Raw genomic sequence first — 19595 nt, forward strand, 5'->3', positions numbered from 1 at the left:
CAAAGTGGCCAATTTTCCAACATTACGTATGTGTACTCTTACATTTTTTAAAATGAAAAAAATTAAATCATCGTTGTGCCGAGGATGCTTGGGCGCATCCGGCGAATTAATATTTAATTGATATCCGCGTGACGGAAATGCAACGCGATGTAATGCGTATGAGCGTGACGACATTCGCTCGGCTTACGATCGCAAGCGATAGCTTCCGGCACTCCATCGACTGCCGACAGTTCTACCGAATAAGTAGATCGTCTGAAAGCTATTAATTAAGCTAAACGCAATACGAATGAGTGAATAGACTCTCCTCATAATTACATCTTTCTTCTTGTGTAGACTTTATTATTTTTGAAAACGTAAAAAGAATTTAGTCAAACAGGTTTGGGTCTGAGTAGCCATTGAAAAATACTTTTTATCCATGCAGCAACAAAACTATTCTATCGACACGAACATACATATATGCTGTATTTTTGTATCTTATCTAAATACGTTATTAAGTTACTCCGTATGGCTCAGCGATAACTTATCGCTTGTCCTAATGCCTAATAAAACTGATCAAAATCCGTTAGAAAAACGGAGAGGTAAAAAGAACAATAAAGACAAAGGCAATGAAAATAGATAGTATCCTAGATAGCACAGAGAGTTCAAAAAGAACTCAATTGTATGTCACAAATTATGAATTCATAATTTTGTGACATACAATTGAGTCCTTTTTGAACTCTCTGTGCTATCTGGTATACTAAAGCGCTACAGATTATTTAGAATTGATCTGAATCTTACATACTAATATATATATATATATTTCTTCTTAGGACCGGTTATTCCATTTCTGGATAAACTATATATATATATGATATAATAAATTATCTAATAGATAAGTGTCCATGTCTACACATCTGTCATATGTGATTGCATTTCAAAATTTACTGTAAGTACTGAAAATTTGTCGTTTACATTACGTAAATAGATTTTTAGTATTAACAATAAATTTTGGAACACAGCCCACGTCTATGTGTATGTACATACAGACATTTATACAGTTTTAGATAAATAATTTTCAAACGAATAAATGGGGGCCCAAATAAAATTATACGAAAATATTTATTAGTTTTATTATATATAAAAAATTGATTTAATTCGTAACGATACTTTTAAATTTGCAGACAAGTACTTTTACATAAGAATCAAGAGCAAACAAAGAAATTACATCAATCAGAGAATCGTGTTCGAATTTCATTCGAATGTTCAATCGTAATGATGGAACGATCCACGACATTTAGAAACCTTGATGATATTTTGAGATGTAACGATACAGCCTTGATGGCAATTCAAAATTAACACGATTTGTCGTTCACTTATCGAAGAAAGAGATTGCCTGCGGTAAAACGTTTACCGTTTAACTTTTCTCGCTTCACTCGCCGCTGAAAATTCAAAACGGGCTCGCTCGGCGTAGCGTGAGATGCAGGAATCGATAATTATCGCATCCATCCACACGGACCACGGACCAGCGAACGCTCTCGGCTCTCGGTTCGGCTCGGCGCGCGGCGTCTCCATCTCTCCGGGGTTATCCGGGTTGTCTCTCGACGACGCCGACAGACCGCGCGCCTGGCTCTCGCACCGCCCCTGTACGTACGGTATCCGGCATCCGGCCACACACAGTCCGACGACGCCGTTCTCTCTCTCTCGTCTGCACGAAGGTGCGGCGAGGTCTGCTCCGCGTGGGAAGCCACCTCGGCGCACCTCGGCGGGTACCGCGCGATTCATCACGATCTCTTTCGAGAGCTCGAACGTCGTCGGGGGGGAACGTGTCTCTCGGAAGGCGGGAATGCGTGCGACTCGCGTTCGCGTCTCGACGAGCAGCAGTTAATACGCCGTCTCTCGCGTTGCTCCGCAGTAGTCGCTGTCTCTGTCTCTCTTTTTTCTCTTTCTCGCTCCCTCTTTTCCCTTTCTCGCTCTCTCTCTCTCTCCTCTCTCTTTCTCTCTCTCTCTCTCTCTTTATCGTGGAGATGAACGTGGCAGTGCGATAGGTTTGACGGCGACTCGACTTCCTCAGAGAAGAGCCTGCAAGTTACTTCCGAAGTCGTCATGACGCGTCTGCGGGGCCGCGCGTCGCTGATGGTTGTCGCGACGATCAGCTTCGTCCTGCTGGTTGTCATATACCACATACTCAGCAACGAGGTCGACGAGATGTCGGGCAAGGTCGCCGCGCGTCTGAGAGCCGAGGAGGTGTACTCACCATCACCAGGTGAACTCACGGACGGCCCTCAGGGCGCTGCCGGTAGGCGGCGAGTAGCTGACGGGCAGATGATGACGGATGATTTGAAGAACGGTAGGGACAGACTGGTTAACGAGTTATTAACTCACGATAAATCGTTTGCAGACGTCGCCACTCCGCTGTTCCGGGGCCACAAGATCGTCCATCTAGATCTGAAAGGCGCCCCGCCGAAGATGAGCTATTACAGCTACCTGTTCCCACTGCTGCGCAAGCTGGGGGCCACCGGAGTGCTCGTGGAGTACGAGGACATGTTTCCATTCGCCGACAGTATCGAGGACATACACGCCGGCAACGCCTACTCCAGGAGGGACATCGCGCAGATTCAGAGCATAGCCAGGAACAATCAGCTGCTCGTCATACCGTTGATACAGACCTTCGGTCACATGGAGTTCGTGCTCAAGTTGGACAAGTATAAGGATTTTAGGGAAGTCCCGCGCTACCCGCAGGTCTTGTGCCCCACGTACAACAGAACGCTACCGTTAATCTACGAGATGATAAACCAGGTCGTGTCCGCGCATCCAACGTCAAAGTACTTGCACATAGGCGCGGACGAGGTTTATCAGATAGGTGAGTGCTCGAGGTGCTTGGACCTCATGGCCAAGAGGCAGTGGAGCAAGCGACAGCTGTTTCTGGATCACGTCTCCACGGTCGTCAAATATATCAAGGAACGATACCCGGAACTGACTGTGCTCATGTGGGACGACGAGTTCCGTGACATATCACCGCAGGAGATCATTGACAGGGGCCTCCACACGTTGGTGGAGCCGGTCATCTGGAAGTACACTACCGAGCCTGGTATGACACTGACGGATCAGCTGTGGGAAAGTTACGCCACGGTGTGGAAAGAAGTCTGGGTCGCGACCGCGTTCAAGGGTGCCACCTCGCCCGACAGATATTACACAGACATCTCGTATCACATGGAGAACCATCAACGTTGGCTCGAGATCATTCAGAGATACTCGAGTCAAATCACCTTCAAGGGTGTCATGTTGACCGGATGGCAGAGATACGATCACTTCAGCGTCCTCTGCGAATTACTGCCAGTGGGACTGCCATCTCTCGCTATTAATTTAGGTATACTGCAAGCCTCAGATGTGAACGGCTTTCCCATAGAATTGCCCGATCGTATATCCGAGGCTCTGCAATGCGACGGTATCGTCTCGTTAAACATACCGGAGCCGCAGTACGGCTGGACCAAATGCAGTTTCCACGGGGTATCGGTGTATACGGCTATTTTGCGTCTTTACTCTCTCACGCAAGAGATAACGAAGATGGAGCAGGACAATACGTACAAGGGATGGTTAAAGCCGTACAACATTAAATATTCTTTTGCTAGTCCCAGTTACGTCGAACGTGCGGTCACCGATCTGGACAGACACAGGATGGAGATAATGTATATCGAAAAGGAGATGCGCACGGCCATGGAAGATATTTATGACAATTATACGATACAAGAGTGGCTTGATACGTACGTGACACCTCTAAGCGAAAAGCTCAATCAATTGTGGGACGTCAAGGAGAAACTTTTAGAGAAAAATAATTGGCCAAGGAGGCCTCTCACAAAATCTGAGTTATAGTATAAAACGACAATTTTTTGAAATAAATAGACAAAATTTGTGCTCTTTGTGGTGTAATAAGAGACTGAAAATTTTTATTAAATAATACGAGAAAAAGAATGCGAATTTGATTCGCGAACAACTGCGAAAATTTCTTAGCAATTATTTTTTAAAAATGGCGTGGGGATAATCAGCGAAATATAAAAATTTTGAACTCGTAATTTTACATCTTGAGCAACCATTGTACAGAATATGTGATAACATAATTCGATAAGAGAATAATCAAATCATAATTACACCGTCCGTATAAATTAGTAAATATAATTTATCTCGGTGGACATAGTTGCGTTATTTATCATAGAATTAATAATAGGTATTTCTTATTTAAACAAATTTAAAATAACTATTTATATGCAATTACATATATATATATATAATTTATATAGTTATATTTATAGTTATATATATACATATATATATATATATATTCAATTTCTTATAATACTTCAAAAAAATCTTAAATGCGATATTAATGTTCTAGATGATTTACGGAGATAGACGGTGTATAAAGTAGTAGGTAATAATCTATTGATAAATATTATATTAAACAAAACAATAATTTTGCAGCATTAGAATAAATAATTTATTGTCATTTCATTAAGAAAGCTAGATCTTAAATTATTGTTTTTTTTTAGATTTTGAAAATTATACATTATATATTATATATATACGTAATGTACGCTTTATATAATGTAAATTAGTCTTTCCAATCATACGCACAGAATGAACTTTCTTCGTATTATGTCTTCTATCTACAAACAATGTAGAGTACTATTTCACAGGAATGTTTATCGAAAAGACATTGATAATTTAAATTAATGTATATTAATTCACGCATATTAATTGCAATGTCTGCAGCTTTAGCATAAGCAGGAAATCGTGCCATAACCAGATAATTTCAACGTAATGCTCCAATTAGATAAATTTTTCAAGAATAAAAGGATTAGTGTATGTACATGTGTTTGAATTGAAGACTTTTTATGAAAGAGGTGATAAATGTGGGAGAAAAATGTTTTTTATTAAAAAATTACGTATATAATACGTAAGTGTTACTAATAATAATATTTGTAAAATATAGGGACAGTACGAAATGTTTTAGAAATTATTCATGCAAAAATTTTTAAAAATATTCTTTTATTTCGAAAAGAGAGAACACAGAACTTTCTTTTCTAAAATTTTCATTATTTTCACATAGGATCTTCAATCACGCTGCGTCAAATTGTTTTTCGATGAACAAAGCTCATAGTATAATATTTAACAAATCTTCCTAGCAATTTTGAATTTTTCCGCGAGCTACTATATTATATAATATACATCTTTGCATTATATAATAGGCTTGGTTGTTATTATTTCGTAATTCTGACTATTATAAAAGTATTTTTAATGTTGTTATATAAATAATGTATTGCGCGTGTAACAATTATCACAAATTAATAAGATGCGATTAATAAATTCTGTTTTTCCAACTGCGGTAGATAAATTCTGTGGTTATGTTTGCCCCGTTGGCCCCGCATTACATAAATATAATTTTCACTCATACAGTGTATTTTGAATGAGATGCGATCCACAAATTCAATACATTCACGCGCAGACAATTGTAAAAAATACATTCTCGATGTTATATATTCCGTTCTTTTTTTTATGAATACATGAACACTCAAAACGAATGAAATTTTTATGACATACAATTGATTGTGCAATGATATCGTGTAAAACATCATGTATGAAATACGGTTCAACAGAATTAATATTTGACTAAATTTAAGTAAAAAATGTAATAAGATATTTTAAAAATATTCAATGAGATCATTCATTGTAGTGTGCACACCGCGGATTTCGAGCCAGGAAAATGGGGATGGAACGCAATTGGGTGTTGCTTTTTGTTAGGAATCCTTTTTACGACTTTTTGTATCGAACTCATGTCTACCGTGTCCCCGATTTCAGCGATAATGATGGGCTTGTGAAAATCTTGATCCGTCCTTGTTAATCTGACACCCAAAACTTGCGCCGCTAAGCCTGCTATGCACAAAGATACCTGAAAGTAAACCAGGAAAAGTTTTCATAACTCGCGTATTGATATATAAATAAGAGTACATTTATACTTTTTTTATTTTTGAAAAAAATTTACCGCTTCTCCAGTTCTCGCAGACATATCGTGATAAGCAAATCCGTTTTCCGCGGCGAATCGATGCGACCTGTCTCTCTTAACTGTCCTTTGATGTTCCATGTCACATTTATTACCAATTATCGCTATTAGAGGCATTTCGTCGTAAGTGTCGCTGAAACTCTTGATTTTACTGAGCCATTCTTCCAAAATGTCGAAACTCGAGCTATTCGTGACGTCGTATACCAAAAGAATGATCTGGTTCATAAATACACATCTGATTTTTACAACAACGTACAAGCACGTAGTAGCACACGAATAACAGACATATCGATGTTAATTCGATTAAATTAAATTAAATAATAAGATGACTTTTTCAATTTTAAAAGTAGCGGTAAATTGATCTTACATGTGCTCCGAAAATGTATTTGTCCAACATGTTGCCGTGCAGGGCGAGCCCGCCGACGTCCCATAAATGCAGATTGACATTTTTGCAGCAACCGACACTGATGTTCTTGAGGAAGAAGTCGATCCCCGCGGTAGGTACGTATTGTCTGGTGAAATCGTTGTTGCAAAACTTCTGGACGATGCTGGTCTAAAGAAGGATCCTTGAATGTCAATTATCAAGAATGACAGGCTTTGCGGTTGGAAAATAACAGGTGACACAGAATCTGACAATCAATAAACATGATAATGATAGTCGTAATTGCCGAAAGACAAATAAAAATTGCAGTTAAAGCAATTGTTTGTCGCATGTCATAAATAATTATCTACCTTCTTTTTTTATAATTACAATTTATTTCTACGTATGTATATATTATTTTTTAATAAAAACTGTAAATTTTATAACATAAATGTATAGTATATATACAATTTGTCGCGTAATTTATAAACAATAAATTGTAAGATTACACATAGAAAAAAAATAATTTTCTGTTTACATTTTACAAATTTTATTAAATAAATAAGAATAAAAGTTATATCCGAATATATGAGAACTTATCTCAAATCACGTAAGAAATATTATGCATACTAAACCGATCTTTTATACTCGTGACGTTTTGCAGAATATCGCGCAGATATTAAAAAAATGAAAAGAAAATAAGTAGCTTCCAAAATTTAATGAATTTGCGACCTATGATTAACCTTGTTAATGCAAAAGTGCACATTGATTAGAAAATTTCTCTGCCGATTTGCTTTATTGTTCTATTATTGGCAAGTAAAAGAATACGGTAAATAAAACCGCGAACGTTGCATGTTACTGTAAGATTCCAACGTTAGATCCAGAAGCACGAAGGTGCAGCGGAGGCCTCATCGATTCTAGCTCGTCTATTACATTCATCGTTAATCCATATCGCACAATGCACAGCCGTACATTTTTTATTACAGAGAGAAACATACAATACTTACTATAACACAGCAATAAAACCGTAGTAACGTTATCATTAATAACATTTACAGTAATAAATCAACATAAAGAATCATAAACATTCGTAAAGTGAATTAAACTCGTTAATTTTACGGTCGTTATGAAAAGAAAATGTTTATCGAGTATAATGATAATTGAAATGACGTGTAGCGCGATGTATAAAACGATCGATTCGCAATTGGCGAGTCCCAAATTCGATCCCGATCGTCACCCCATAGATATCTTTTTCAGGCCTACATAAAATCTAAGAACGTAGGCTATATTAGAGAAATTAATCACGATTGCAGTGGATCTTTATACCTTCACATTTTTCGTATAACGCACATCTCCATTTGAGAATGGTTGATTCATAGTTTAAGTATGTTTAAATCCAATTTTCATTTCACGTGCATATTTATAAACACACGCGTCACGCGTAAATTATATGTTAAATTAAAATATATCAAATAGAAACATCTTCGCTCGCTCCGTCACCTGTTGAAGGTCTCTTGCTATATCGTTTTTTCACCATGGTGATCGGCAAACAAATTTAAACGCGACGAATACGCTAATAAACAGCCCCTCGAGAAGCATCGAACACTGAAACTAGGGATCAACCACCTTTCTGTCTTTCATTTTCGTATAACGCCGAAAAAAAAACTCACTTTACCGACGCCGGAGTCGCCCACGAACACGATCTTCAGCCGCTTCTCGACCGACTCCTCATCGATGTCCGACATCGGGGACGTGATGAAATCGGCGATGATTCTCGGTGGCGATCATGCGAGCGGCATACTGTCGGGACGGTCCCTGGCTGACTATAATGGCGCGGCATGGAGTGTGGCAGCTCGCGTGTTGTGGCCGACGAACGAGGTCCGAATCGACCGGCAGTGGTGGCCAGTACGGCGTCGTCGTCGTCGTCGTCGTCGTCGTCTACTCGCGGGCATGAATAAATTAGCAAATAATCGATAACGAAACCGCGCCATCGCCAACGTTCGTACCTCGCGGTTAGTAGCAATTGTGAACGCGAAGGGTACCCTGACGACGACAACGACAAATGTGCGTAACGCCCTTCGAGACAATGCACCTGCGTGTGGGACGCTTCAGTTTTCACCCTTGCGCCAGATGTCGAGCAATTTGGAAATTTAACAGCGAATTACCGTTCGGTGTAAAAAAATTCAAAGTTTGCAATGTTAAATCATAATTTATTTTACAATACAATGAATTTATTTCTTATAAATTTTATTTCCTTATCGTGCGCTATATTAATACTGTCGTAAAGAAAATATAGTATTTTACATGAATATATTATTTCATCGCTTTATCTCTTTAAGCACTTTCTTCAGTATTCAACAGTAGTCAACAGATAACATTCATAAAACAATCTAAGAATCTATCATCAACGTGCCTCAATTGAAAATTAGATCCTTATAATTTTGCAAAAGGTAATAATTTGATACTCTACAACAAGTTATCGTCCTCACAACTGTCAGCCTATCAGCTCGCTCGAAATTCGCTTTGACAATTTCATAGTATCTTCCGTCACTAAAAAGAAATATTCTGTAAGTATTGCTTATCTTATATAATCGCTATTTCTTTTCTTTACCTTAAACTTAAACATTTCATCTTGATGCATTTCACACGTAGGATATCGATGGCTTTCTGACTTTTGTCCGAAAATCGCAAGTTTTCCGGATCCCATCGCAACTCCAAACGCTCCAAATTGGGACAGTTATTGGCGATTCCGTCCATTAATTGATCCACGTGAATGTTAACTCCTAGCCTCTCTTGAGTGCCCATTACAAGTATTCTGAAGTATTATTAAAATTTAAAAAAATATTTATTATTTAAATTTAAATTATAACAACAGAGAGAGAGAAACAGGGAAGAAACCTTTCTAAAATTGTTGTATTAAGTACAGAAAGACAAGGGACAATTTAAGATTCTGTTAAGAAGAATACACTTAGTATTGTTACTTTTATTTAGCATAATTTTCGTGTATATATAAGAATGTAAGTCACGTTAACACTAGACAACCAAACTCATGAAATAGACGGGTTTTAAATTTCTAGATTAAATTAGACAAATTATTAAGATAATTTTTGTCAAATTTTTATTCCTGAATTAATTATTAAAATATTAAAGAAATTGAAATAATAACAAAAAGTTAAAAACAAAGAGATTGGTAGAATAGGTGTACATTTAATTGTTCCAGTGTTAAATAACTCTATTAGCCTAAATCATTATATGAATATTTATATCATAAATGCTCACTTTGCATTAGTGAGAATCGGTAGTACGCTTTGCCAAAGCTGATCGGTAATATGCGGCATGCCTGACAGCACGAGGCCATATAACTGATGACCGTGCCTCGACAGGAACTTGTGCAGAGCCTCGTCGGTCAGATTATCGGACCTATCGAGATCCAGCGCTATTAAGTTCCTGGTATTTCCCAACTCGGCCCACGACTTCAGCACGTTATCGTTGAAACTGTTCAGTTGACCGGCACTAAGGAACCGTAGCCCGGGGATTCTGGTTAGCATGTCGATCAGGCATTCCGTCGACAGGTCAGTAGCAGTAATATCAAGCTCCTGAACACTGGATTTTTCCCATTCAACCTGCATTACGTATTCGCTCTGCAGATCTAAAATATTTCATGCAAAATAATTTTTTTTAATTTGATAAAAGCTATATCTATGATATAACTAACGTGGAAGGTTTTTTGCATTGAGTTTCTGAAACAGATATTAGGCAATGTAATTAATTTAAACAAAAATTTACGAGGTAATGCATATTTTAGGCAAATATAATTTTTATAGAAAGTATCAAATTAAATAATAAATCAAGACAATCATAAGTATGTAATTATATCTCACTTGTTCCTTGCATAAGAAGACATTTTAATCTTCTGCTCCTTTGAAAAAGAGTCTTCATAGTCGAACCGGTCACTTTGGCACAATAATTCACGGCTAAACACTCTAATTGAATACAATTGGAGGAAAAGGCGTCGATATGCGAATCATCCACGAAATTGATTCCATACAAATTAATCACCCTCAAATTAGGTGTTGCCGACTTCAGTTTGTGTACATTGATCACCTCATAGATTTCTTCTTCTTCCTCTTCGACTTTTTCATACGTTCCTAAAAAATTAAAGAAATAGATTAATCGAAAATATTATTAGAAAATAATATTAAATATTATACTATATTTTTTTATATATAAATAATTATAACTTTATATAAGATATAAATAATTGTATTACATTTATTTTTTTTAATTATTGACTATCGTTATTTGAATTTGGATTTATATGATATATGTATAAACGATATTGCACATATAAGATAACACAGAAATATAAAGTTAATCAATTACCGATTAAATGAAGTACCTCCAGGCCGTTTATGAAGTTGTAGATCTTACGCATAAAGCCTTCCATAAAGATTACTTCCGACAAACAGATGCACATGTACTTCAATTTCGTGGGGAACGCTTGCATTTCCGAGAAGTCGTGCAGTTGCATCGCGGTCGAAAAGTCCAGTAACATGTGCGTTAGATTCGGGCACTTATTCGCTAATTCGTGGAGAACCGTATGTGTGATCAGTTCGATCGGCAATTCAATGTATCTCAACGATGGTCCAAAGCGCACGCTGGAAATATTAAGCCGTCATTGTTTTACCATGCCATGATTCCATATCTAAAATGAGAATGAACTTTGTTCTCTTTGTGTCTCTTCAAACCACCAATACCTCAAACAAACATTTGTTCGATTTCGATTTCGAGTTAAGTAACCAGATCTTTAGACAAACAAACACTGAGGCAAGTTTCAAATGTTCATCTAAAATCGTGCACGTGGAGGTTTTTCCGTGACGAAAATTTGCGCACGAAACGGCCAAGAGACGCTCGGAAAACGCGAGTTTTTTTTGTGTATCACGGTTTTCCCTCACCTGACTAAATGCAACAGATTTTCCAGGGAGTTCACGTGGAGCCCGCTTACTTCCGGTCTCAGGGACACGTGCGTCCAGAGGCGCGTGTCGTACGCGATTTGTCGCCAGCGTTTGCAAACGCGAGCGACCCTGCATATCTCGCGGTGCGAGAGGTAACAGAAGACGTTCAGGAGAACTTTGTCTGGCAGCTTCTCTATCGTCTGTAGAGAAAAGATTTTATGTATACATACATTATTTATACATTTTATCTATATACCAAAGTCAAAACGGCGATTGATTAAATTATTTAGGATTATTTAGGAAATTGAAAGAGAAATTAGAAAGCGATCGAGCTTAAAGTACGTCTTTGCCAATTAAATCGATTTGTGCGATGTGATATACATATTTCTTTCATGCATTATTAAACGTGTGACATTTATTCGCTGGCGCGATGTCGAGGATTTAGATTAAACTTGTGACGTAAATACGTTATTCGAACCTCCCTTTCTCATTAAATCAGACTATATTTATCAGTTTCGGACGTCGAATTTGACTTCTTCTCGTAGAATCTTCACCACGAATATCGAGTAATTTAATATTCAGCACATTATACGAAATTGGATTTCTTCCGATAAAGATTCTATTCACCTGACGTAAATAAATGAATGATCGCGCGAAAAATAAACGATCGAACAAACGATCGTATTACATTCATGTATTAAATAATCAACTTACAGTACGACTTTTAGCTGCACCGCCCTCAGAAACATACATCTGAGAGGTTTCTAAGGCAATCTGACCCCAAACGTCTACACCACCGAGATCCATGATGCTTTTTCTTTGACGTTAGATCAGAATGAAGACGTTGAGTTCTCGCGACGGTTGCTCCCACGTTTACGTTCTATTTTTTCTCTCCGACAAATTAGATGTTTAAAATTTTGTTTCTTGGTCTTTATTACTATTTTATTTTTCGTGAGACCACCTTTACTTTTGCAGTCACCGCACGGCTTATCTCGGCATGATTCTCGCGTATCGGACGTTCCGAACTTCTTAATTCGTACACTTCGGTATTTTTAAACGTGAGCGGAAACTTAATGAGCGGAAGATATTACTGTTCGCAATTATACGCGATCTGCCGGAATCGCGACACACGAGGACAGAATTCGGGAAAGCTGAAGCTGCAAGACTTCAGCGGAGTTTTAATCGGATCGCGCTTGCGCGTCGCCCTAAATATATAACTTGGAAGGCTTGCCTGTACTTTATTTTAAACCCCAACGAGTCTACATCAACGGCTGGTACAAGATTTTTAATAAAATTTACTTCCTAATAAAAAGCCAAACTCGAAGTAATTATTTTATTCTCGACGCAACGAACGCACGCTGATCTTCAGATTTTTAATACATATTTCGATTACGTTAATAAAAAATAAAAATTAAAAAGGCAAAAGTATTATATAAATTCATTTTGTACTCCTTTTTTACTATATTCTTACATTTTGTATTCTCTAATATTTTCTTAAGAATCATTAAAATTAATATTATTATTATTTGTCAACTGAATAAGTCTAAAAAGCTGGGAACACGCATTGACTTAGAAATTACATTCTCGAGCTGTAGAATCGGGTTCGAACCTAGCCGCTCTGTGATTTTTCTCACATCGAGTTACAACTCCCGCCATTAGCAAAGCTCTCTTAAGAGCTACTAATAAATAATATGTTCTTGTACGATACATGTCTACAGTCTACACCGATTAAAAATATGCAAAAAAAGTATTTAAAAAGATATTAAAAATATCGGCATTTATATATTCGTTGGATCTTGTATTTCCTTAGAATCGTAACAACGAGATGCTACTTCGAGCATCAACAATTTTTTTTCAATTTTTGTAACCTACAAAATACAAATGTATATTTAAATTCCACAATATTCCACAAATTAATATTTTATTTCTTTAAAAAATATTGATATACTCATAAAGTAGGTTGATATAATCATAAAGTAGGAGAAACGTCTATTAGCCAGTTATTGTTTTATTTATCATATTCAAACATTATATAGAAACCATATGAGCAATAATATAATTTGAGGAAAATCGCTATAATTTTTAATAAAATAATAAAAAATCAATTGTTTTAATAAGATGCCGTATTATTTTCCTAATTTTTGAGAGTTTCATGTTATAATGTTTAAGTTTATATGTAATATATTGTGTGTATATATACATATATAAAAGCAATATATTGCTTTGGACGTGTATTGAAATTAGTTAATAAACAAGACTGTAGTTCAAATATATATTTAATCTCAGTTCAAATACATACTAATCACGAAAGACTTTAAATTAGAAATATAGACTTAATCACGAAGGCTTCAAATTAATAATATTTATTAAAGAAACAATCATTTTCATACCTATTAAATTGCAAATATTACGTTTTGTTGTGCATTAAGCAAAATAGAGAGAACTCTATTTTCTTCTAACGTTCCGATTCAAAGTAAACAAAAAATATTATTTAAAATTTGTCCAGGAAATCTTTCACCGCGCGGCGAAAATTCCTCATACCGATGCTTTGGTTAATCAAATTGCTACGTAACTCATACAATATAGTTAATGAGATAACGTATACACAAATAATATTTTTTTTGTTTGTTTTTTTTTTCAAAAAATTAATGAAGATTATATATTTTAAACCAAGCTTAATTTATAAGAAACATGCGAACGATGCAACGAAGTTAATTTCAAATTATGTTGTAATTACTGAGAACAAGATAACAAAGATTTGACTTTGATGAAACGCATACTTCTTCTCTTGTGCCAACCTTTGGTTAACAGCAGTAAGAAAGAAGTAAAAAAGAAAATTTTTTTACAACATTCTTGACATAATCTTATATCTATTCACTACAGTTATATAATATTTTATGATTATAATTTATCAAAGTATTCAATTTATTATATATATGTAAGAATAATACATAAATTGTATAATTATTTTCTAAAACATATATTTTTTTATTTTTTTATAGTATGCGTATAAACACATTTTTATTTTTGAGAATATTTATACGATTTTGTAACTCTTGGCTCGCTCACAACTAATAGCATTCAAAAGAAACTAATTGGCACTGAATTCCGTATTGTTATTTAACATTTACATAGCAGAAATGTATAATATAAATGCACAATATATGTGTATAATATAAATATATTTATATAAAATGTAGTGCTAATTAGATATATTTATTGTAATTACTATTCATTTTTGCAATTGTATCAAGTAAATATACATATATCTTGTGCTTTTTTAAATAAAAATTGCTTGTTTTTTTCCTTACTTTAATAAATTTTACGCAAATATATATTCATATCATGTAAAATCAACTGGATTAATCCATACAACGCTAGATTATTCGCCTAATACTTTTCATACGTTTCTGACGTAATTATTGGCACGATTTCAATGTGATACATTTAATGAACCACCAGCAACAGGTTACACGTCTATCGCGTAATTAAAGTGTACAAGTCTCGTGTTGACCGGCAGAGTTAGTAACTTAAGAAACTAATTACATACCTATAGAACTAAACTATCTCTAGTCGGACCATCGAACCATAATAATAGAGTCTGTATCGATTGTCTTGGTAACCATCAAGTTTATTATCAGACTTTAACTACTTACTTTTTGCACGTATAGATAAGGGTCTTCAAGTATTTATTTATCAACGTGTAAAATAAAAATTACATAAAAACTATTGAGTAAAAACTGACAAAAAAACTTGATAATCTTTTCTATGTCGCATTATCTGGACAGATTAGATTCTTGAAACGTATAAAATATATCTTATTATTTGCACAAACACATACTCGCAAAAAATTATATACATAATCATCTGTCAATCTGAAACGATTAACGAGATAAAATCTGGCTTGTCCTCATGACATAAATATATATTAAAAATTTTAATCAAACCATAAAAAAAAATAAATAGAATAAAGATTTTAAAGTTACACGATCGTCGCAATTTATTACAAAAAAGACATAAAACCAGTAGCAGTAGAATTATTTTATAATTCTAAAATTCTAAATTTAAAAAAATTAATGTAGTGATTCTTTTTTAAAGATATAAATATATGCAAGTAAAAAATCTTAATTTTCTAAAAGCATGAAATATTTCGGATATTCCAGAAAGATTCATCTAGAAAGCCTATTACGCAGCACTTTGTGTAAAAGATCTCACATAAAAATTACAACATTTTTGTAAAAGTAAAGAAAAAATTAGTTGTCTTTTAATATAATAACTTATGAAGATAATATATTGCTCTTTTGACCGCAACAATAATTTAAACGATCAAGATTACCGTCGATTTCCCTCGATGCGTCGTGTTAAATTCTTCCTTGGATATTGCGTTAACATGTTCCACGGCTAATTGCGTCCATGTAGTCATTGTTAGAACTTAAATAACTTCACGGGACAAAAACAGCACGAAAATGACTCAAGAAAACTTCATTCGCTAAACGTTTTCACGTTTGCATTCGGTAAAACGCACCGATGCTCCGGAAGAACCGAAGATCGACTAGTCGAACGGCGTTTTGACCGTCCTGGGAGAGTCAGCAGTAACGACTGAGTCTGCTTTAATTAGTTATAAATAAAGGCAAGCAGACAGACAGGTAGGCATCAGGCCAGAATGGAAAGACCTATTGACATTCCGCGACGGCATTGATGTGACACTTGAAAAGAAACGTCGACATTGACGTGAAGTGTCTCACATTCGGCTGAACCACTTTGACGACTAGCAATTTGAACATTCGTGCACATAGAGAAACATCACTCTCATGCTAAGAGAAGCAGTTACACTTTTCTTAGTTTTATTCTTTTAAGTAACAGTTATCTTTGCAAAAAAATATCTCCTTGATAAATAGTCTTACAATACACTCATTACTTATTTAAAACATCTACTTAAAATAAACTTCTGTGTACACACAAAAAATGTGTATTATTTCTTGAATCAAATAAATATTACAGTAGCAAGTAATTTATAAATTTTTATATCCGCAAGTTTATCACAAGCATCAAATTTATTTAAAATATATTCTGAACCCTAGTAATTTCTTAATTTGTACTCAAGAATATTAATTAAAAATATATTTTTAATTTATTTATTATTTTGAGTTTTCTTCGATTCAATTTTATAATTCTTTGAAAAAGTATAAATTCCTTTTTCAGTATATGTTCTTGCTTAAAGAATTTAAGAATTTATAATTTCCGATCTCTTTATTTGACTCAATCTCGTACATTTCCACCGCTGACAAAGGGGGAAAAGGGTAAAAGAGAAGAATATATGTATATAAAATTAAATATTCTTAATTAAATCTCTGTATTCGAAATACTTTAATAATCGTAGGACTTGTATACCAGAACAGTAACAATGCAAAGTTACAAGCACGATGCCATAATGGAGCACCGAGTCTCACAAAGCTATGTTAAAGTTGTGACACGAAGCGTTAGATTTCGATCCTAATATTAAGGGTATGATCGTACGATTATTGGTCGACCAATAGTCTTTCAGCTTGTGGAATTTAATATCGACAATAACCAACATAAGAAATAGCGACTTAAAGCGTAAACAAAGTCCACAACAACTCGTACCAGACAAGGAATCGGCTGCTCAACGTTTCATAAATTCCTAATCTTATAACGGGCCAACAGTATATGATAATAAGCTTTTCTAAAATTTGTGATATAAATACATTAATTTTAAGAATTATTAAGAAAATCTTTCTTGTTGAAGGTAACGGTTATTTATCAGAAGAAAAAAGTTAAGTAATCATTTTTTGGCGATATTTTTCTCTGTGTGTAGAATAAAAAATTATTTGTTTTTAATTTAAATTACTTTCAAATTCATTTCAAATTGATTGAAGTTACAGATGCAAACATTTCCTCGGTCTTTTTTTCTCTTTTAAGTTAAATGTTCGAGACAGATTACTTATTAATACTGCAAAATAGATTACGCTTACCGTATTAGGACGCTTTATTATCTTCTCCGGGTCGTCTCCCTCGAAGGCGTTAAGTTGTTGCATCGCAGCCTCCACGCTCAGGACATTCCAATTCGACATTCTTCGCATATCCATGACGACGGGATTATAGAGACGAGACAATTGATTAGAATAGAATCCCGAAGTACGAGATGCGGGGAAAAACGGATAAGCAGCGAGCAGTTTTCACGCTGTTATTTTAAATAAGCCACCTAGCAATGACGAACGCATGTAAGGAAGGTTCACCGACGCAATTATTAGTTGTGCAAAGGGAATCAGCTTAGAACAGATCATAAAACGATCGATATCACAGTCTTTTCGCACTTGTTACAAAATTCCTCGCGACACTTGGGAGATCAGCGTGTGAACTCGTGAATCGCAGCTTTTTCATAAAAAACTCATATAAATATTATATTACAAATTAAATTACGCGATCGGGAAAACGCACGTTCTCGATTTATCGCATAATTTTTTTCTCCACTCTCGCGAAGCACAGTAACTTATCCGTCACGTTTTCACAGTCGCAGAGCCATTGTGTCACAGCCGTTTGCCGCCGTCACGAAGCTTCGATAGTTTCAGCAGACTAATTCCAAGGTTTGACTCTGATTTTTTTCATGCATCTAGCCTATCAGTCGTTCGCGTTCGTTAAATGAAAAGTAGCGTACTCGGTCATCTCGGTCGTGATGTTCGTATAGACGTCCGTCTGCGTTCTGCGAGAAGGAGAAAAATTGTAACTAAAATAATCGCGTGTTTCCCGAAACGCTTTCTCAAAATAGACGCACTGGAGTGCTCCGCGAGCACAAGCACCTCGTGCGGGCGATCTCATTCGAGCGAGAAGAGGCGGCCGATGCACATTTTTTGGAGTCCGTCAAAAAAAAAAAGAAAACTTTTTGTATCGTAGAAATGAGACAATGAACCACTCGTGTACGCTCTCTATGCGTATCACATGTGAAACTCATCATTTTTTTCCAAAAGCCAATTAATTTTTTCACATACTTTCAATTGTAAAGCGCTATGCAATGCCTATGAATACACATTCGCACTATTCTTTTATTTTTTAAAAATTTTCGAAAATATTGAATGGAAATAAAATGTAAAAAAATTAAACAAACAAATTATTATAAAAACAAAGAAAATGATTTGCAATTAAAAAATCCGCGATTATTTATCATCCGGATAATGAAACGTCGAATAAACATATGCGGTATTCAAAAATTTAATACGATTGCTGAATGTGTCAGTAAATAACTCCCCTCTTGTAGAACCTAAGCTGCCAAGAAATACAACTGTATGATTCATAACGTTATGATTCATATACATTATTATTCTATGAAATAAAGGAGACACGTTATTTTCTTTCCGCACGCACAACCAATTACGCAATGTGTATATTTAATTAATAAAATTGTATATCCCTTATTCTTTTCGGGTTTTTTTGGTCCGTTTTGTATACACTCACACAAGTTGATTTCCTGACACTTTCTGATTTTTACATTTCTACTCAATTTTAAGTTATTTTTATAAAAAAAATTACATATCCCATGATTAATTAATCTCTTAATTCGCGCAAGAAAAATTCTTTTAATAAATGCATCCCTCTTTCGAGATCGTGAGAATCACACGAAGGTCAAGTGTTCAACATCACCAACGAATTTCCCGTTGATCAAAATCCAAGCGGAAACCCTTGGCAACCTGCCGCCAACTTGATTAATTAAGGTCGCATGTAATGTGGCATACGTAAGTCATGATACTCAAGGTACGTAATTTTTATATAAATGTCTCGATCTAGCAGTAAATCAAAGATGACTGTCACAACCTTTATTATATGTAAATTATTATTAATGCATCATTATGAGCTTTGAACCATCAAAAATAATATCTTTCGATAGAATCTTTCGTTATTAAGACTTGCAGTCTTTCATCATTTTATTTCAACTAGAATGAAAATTTGACAGTTAATTATTTTGTAGATGCAAAACTAAAAAAATTAATTTCTTATTAAATTTATTTTTTCACAATCAACAATTAACTAAACAATAGAACAATTGTTCTATGTAACAAGCGAAAAACTTAAATTGTTACATATAAAAATTGTCCCCAAAGATATTTATTACAATGCGCTTTTACAATGAGAAGAAATGAAAAAAATATTTTTTTAGAAATAGAATAGAACTTATTCTATAGCTTACGAATACTGGTTCTATAGCTTACGAATAACAAACTGATGCTCGCAT

At 35.2% G+C, this 19595-nt stretch overlaps 3 protein-coding genes and 1 long non-coding RNA gene across 8 annotated transcripts; 2 read left to right on the top strand and 2 right to left on the bottom strand.

Annotated features, from left to right (window-relative positions):
- Nucleotides 1-1088: 1088 nt before the first annotated feature.
- On the top strand, nt 1089-5360 carry LOC105837641 (hexosaminidase D-like). Its single transcript, XM_012682577.3, has 2 exons — nt 1089-2242; nt 2378-5360. Exons 1-2 carry the CDS (start codon nt 2083-2085, stop codon nt 3847-3849), a joined length of 1632 nt encoding a protein of 543 aa, XP_012538031.1. The 5' UTR covers nt 1089-2082; the 3' UTR covers nt 3850-5360.
- On the bottom strand, nt 5006-8441 carry LOC105837643 (ras-related protein Rab-28). Its single transcript, XM_028189077.2, has 4 exons — nt 8066-8441; nt 6402-6587; nt 6017-6250; nt 5006-5923 (listed from the first exon to the last, which is right to left on the bottom strand). The coding sequence occupies exons 1-4, from the start codon at nt 8138-8140 to the stop codon at nt 5699-5701; spliced, it is 720 nt and encodes a 239-aa protein (XP_028044878.1). The 5' UTR covers nt 8141-8441; the 3' UTR covers nt 5006-5698.
- A 143-nt stretch (nt 8442-8584) lies between these two features.
- On the bottom strand, nt 8585-18209 carry LOC105837642 (F-box/LRR-repeat protein fbxl-1). Of its 4 annotated transcripts, XM_012682578.3 has the most exons (8): nt 18027-18209; nt 17344-17443; nt 11351-11550; nt 10779-11053; nt 10277-10543; nt 9675-10044; nt 9007-9210; nt 8585-8945 (listed from the first exon to the last, which is right to left on the bottom strand). In XM_012682578.3, exons 1-8 carry the CDS (start codon nt 18185-18187, stop codon nt 8810-8812), a joined length of 1713 nt encoding a protein of 570 aa, XP_012538032.2. In that variant the 5' UTR covers nt 18188-18209; the 3' UTR covers nt 8585-8809. The 4 variants fall into 4 exon arrangements, with proteins under 4 accessions (XP_012538032.2, XP_012538033.1, XP_012538035.1 ...); XM_012682579.3 differs by lacking the exon at nt 18027-18209 and having other exon boundaries at nt 17344-17875; XM_012682581.3 differs by lacking the exons at nt 17344-17443; nt 18027-18209 and adding an exon at nt 15687-16305.
- LOC114253929 lies at nt 8822-18242 on the top strand. 2 transcript variants are annotated; one of them, XR_004962581.1, is made up of 4 exons: nt 8822-8962; nt 9048-9205; nt 9779-9967; nt 17883-18242. It is a non-coding gene; the product is annotated as an uncharacterized LOC114253929 (long non-coding RNA). The 2 variants fall into 2 exon arrangements; XR_003625358.2 differs by lacking the exons at nt 9779-9967; nt 17883-18242 and having other exon boundaries at nt 9048-9532.
- The last annotated feature ends 1353 nt before the right edge of the window (nt 18243-19595 follow it).

The sequence above is a fragment of the Monomorium pharaonis genome, chromosome 3 (assembly GCF_013373865.1).
Source record: "Monomorium pharaonis isolate MP-MQ-018 chromosome 3, ASM1337386v2, whole genome shotgun sequence".
NCBI lineage: Eukaryota > Metazoa > Arthropoda > Insecta > Hymenoptera > Formicidae > Monomorium > Monomorium pharaonis.

Coding starts and splice junctions, on each gene's coding strand:
- LOC105837641 (XM_012682577.3), top strand. CDS start 2,083: ATGACGCGTCTGCGGGGCCGCGCGTCGCTGATGGTTGTCGCGACGATC. Junction 2,243..2,377: donor GGTGTACTCACCATCACCAG/GTGAACTCACGG, acceptor AATCGTTTGCAG/ACGTCGCCACTCCGCTGTTC.
- LOC105837643 (XM_028189077.2), bottom strand. CDS start 8,140: ATGTCGGACATCGATGAGGAGTCGGTCGAGAAGCGGCTGAAGATCGTG. Junction 6,251..6,401: donor AATACATTTTCGGAGCACAT/GTAAGATCAATT, acceptor TTTATGAACCAG/ATCATTCTTTTGGTATACGA. Junction 5,924..6,016: donor CTGCGAGAACTGGAGAAGCG/GTAAATTTTTTT, acceptor GTTTACTTTCAG/GTATCTTTGTGCATAGCAGG.
- LOC105837642 (XM_012682578.3), bottom strand. CDS start 18,187: ATGAGATCGCCCGCACGAGGTGCTTGTGCTCGCGGAGCACTCCAGTGC. Junction 11,054..11,350: donor AATCTGTTGCATTTAGTCAG/GTGAGGGAAAAC, acceptor TAATATTTCCAG/CGTGCGCTTTGGACCATCGT. Junction 8,946..9,006: donor ATGAAATGTTTAAGTTTAAG/GTAAAGAAAAGA, acceptor ATTTCTTTTTAG/TGACGGAAGATACTATGAAA.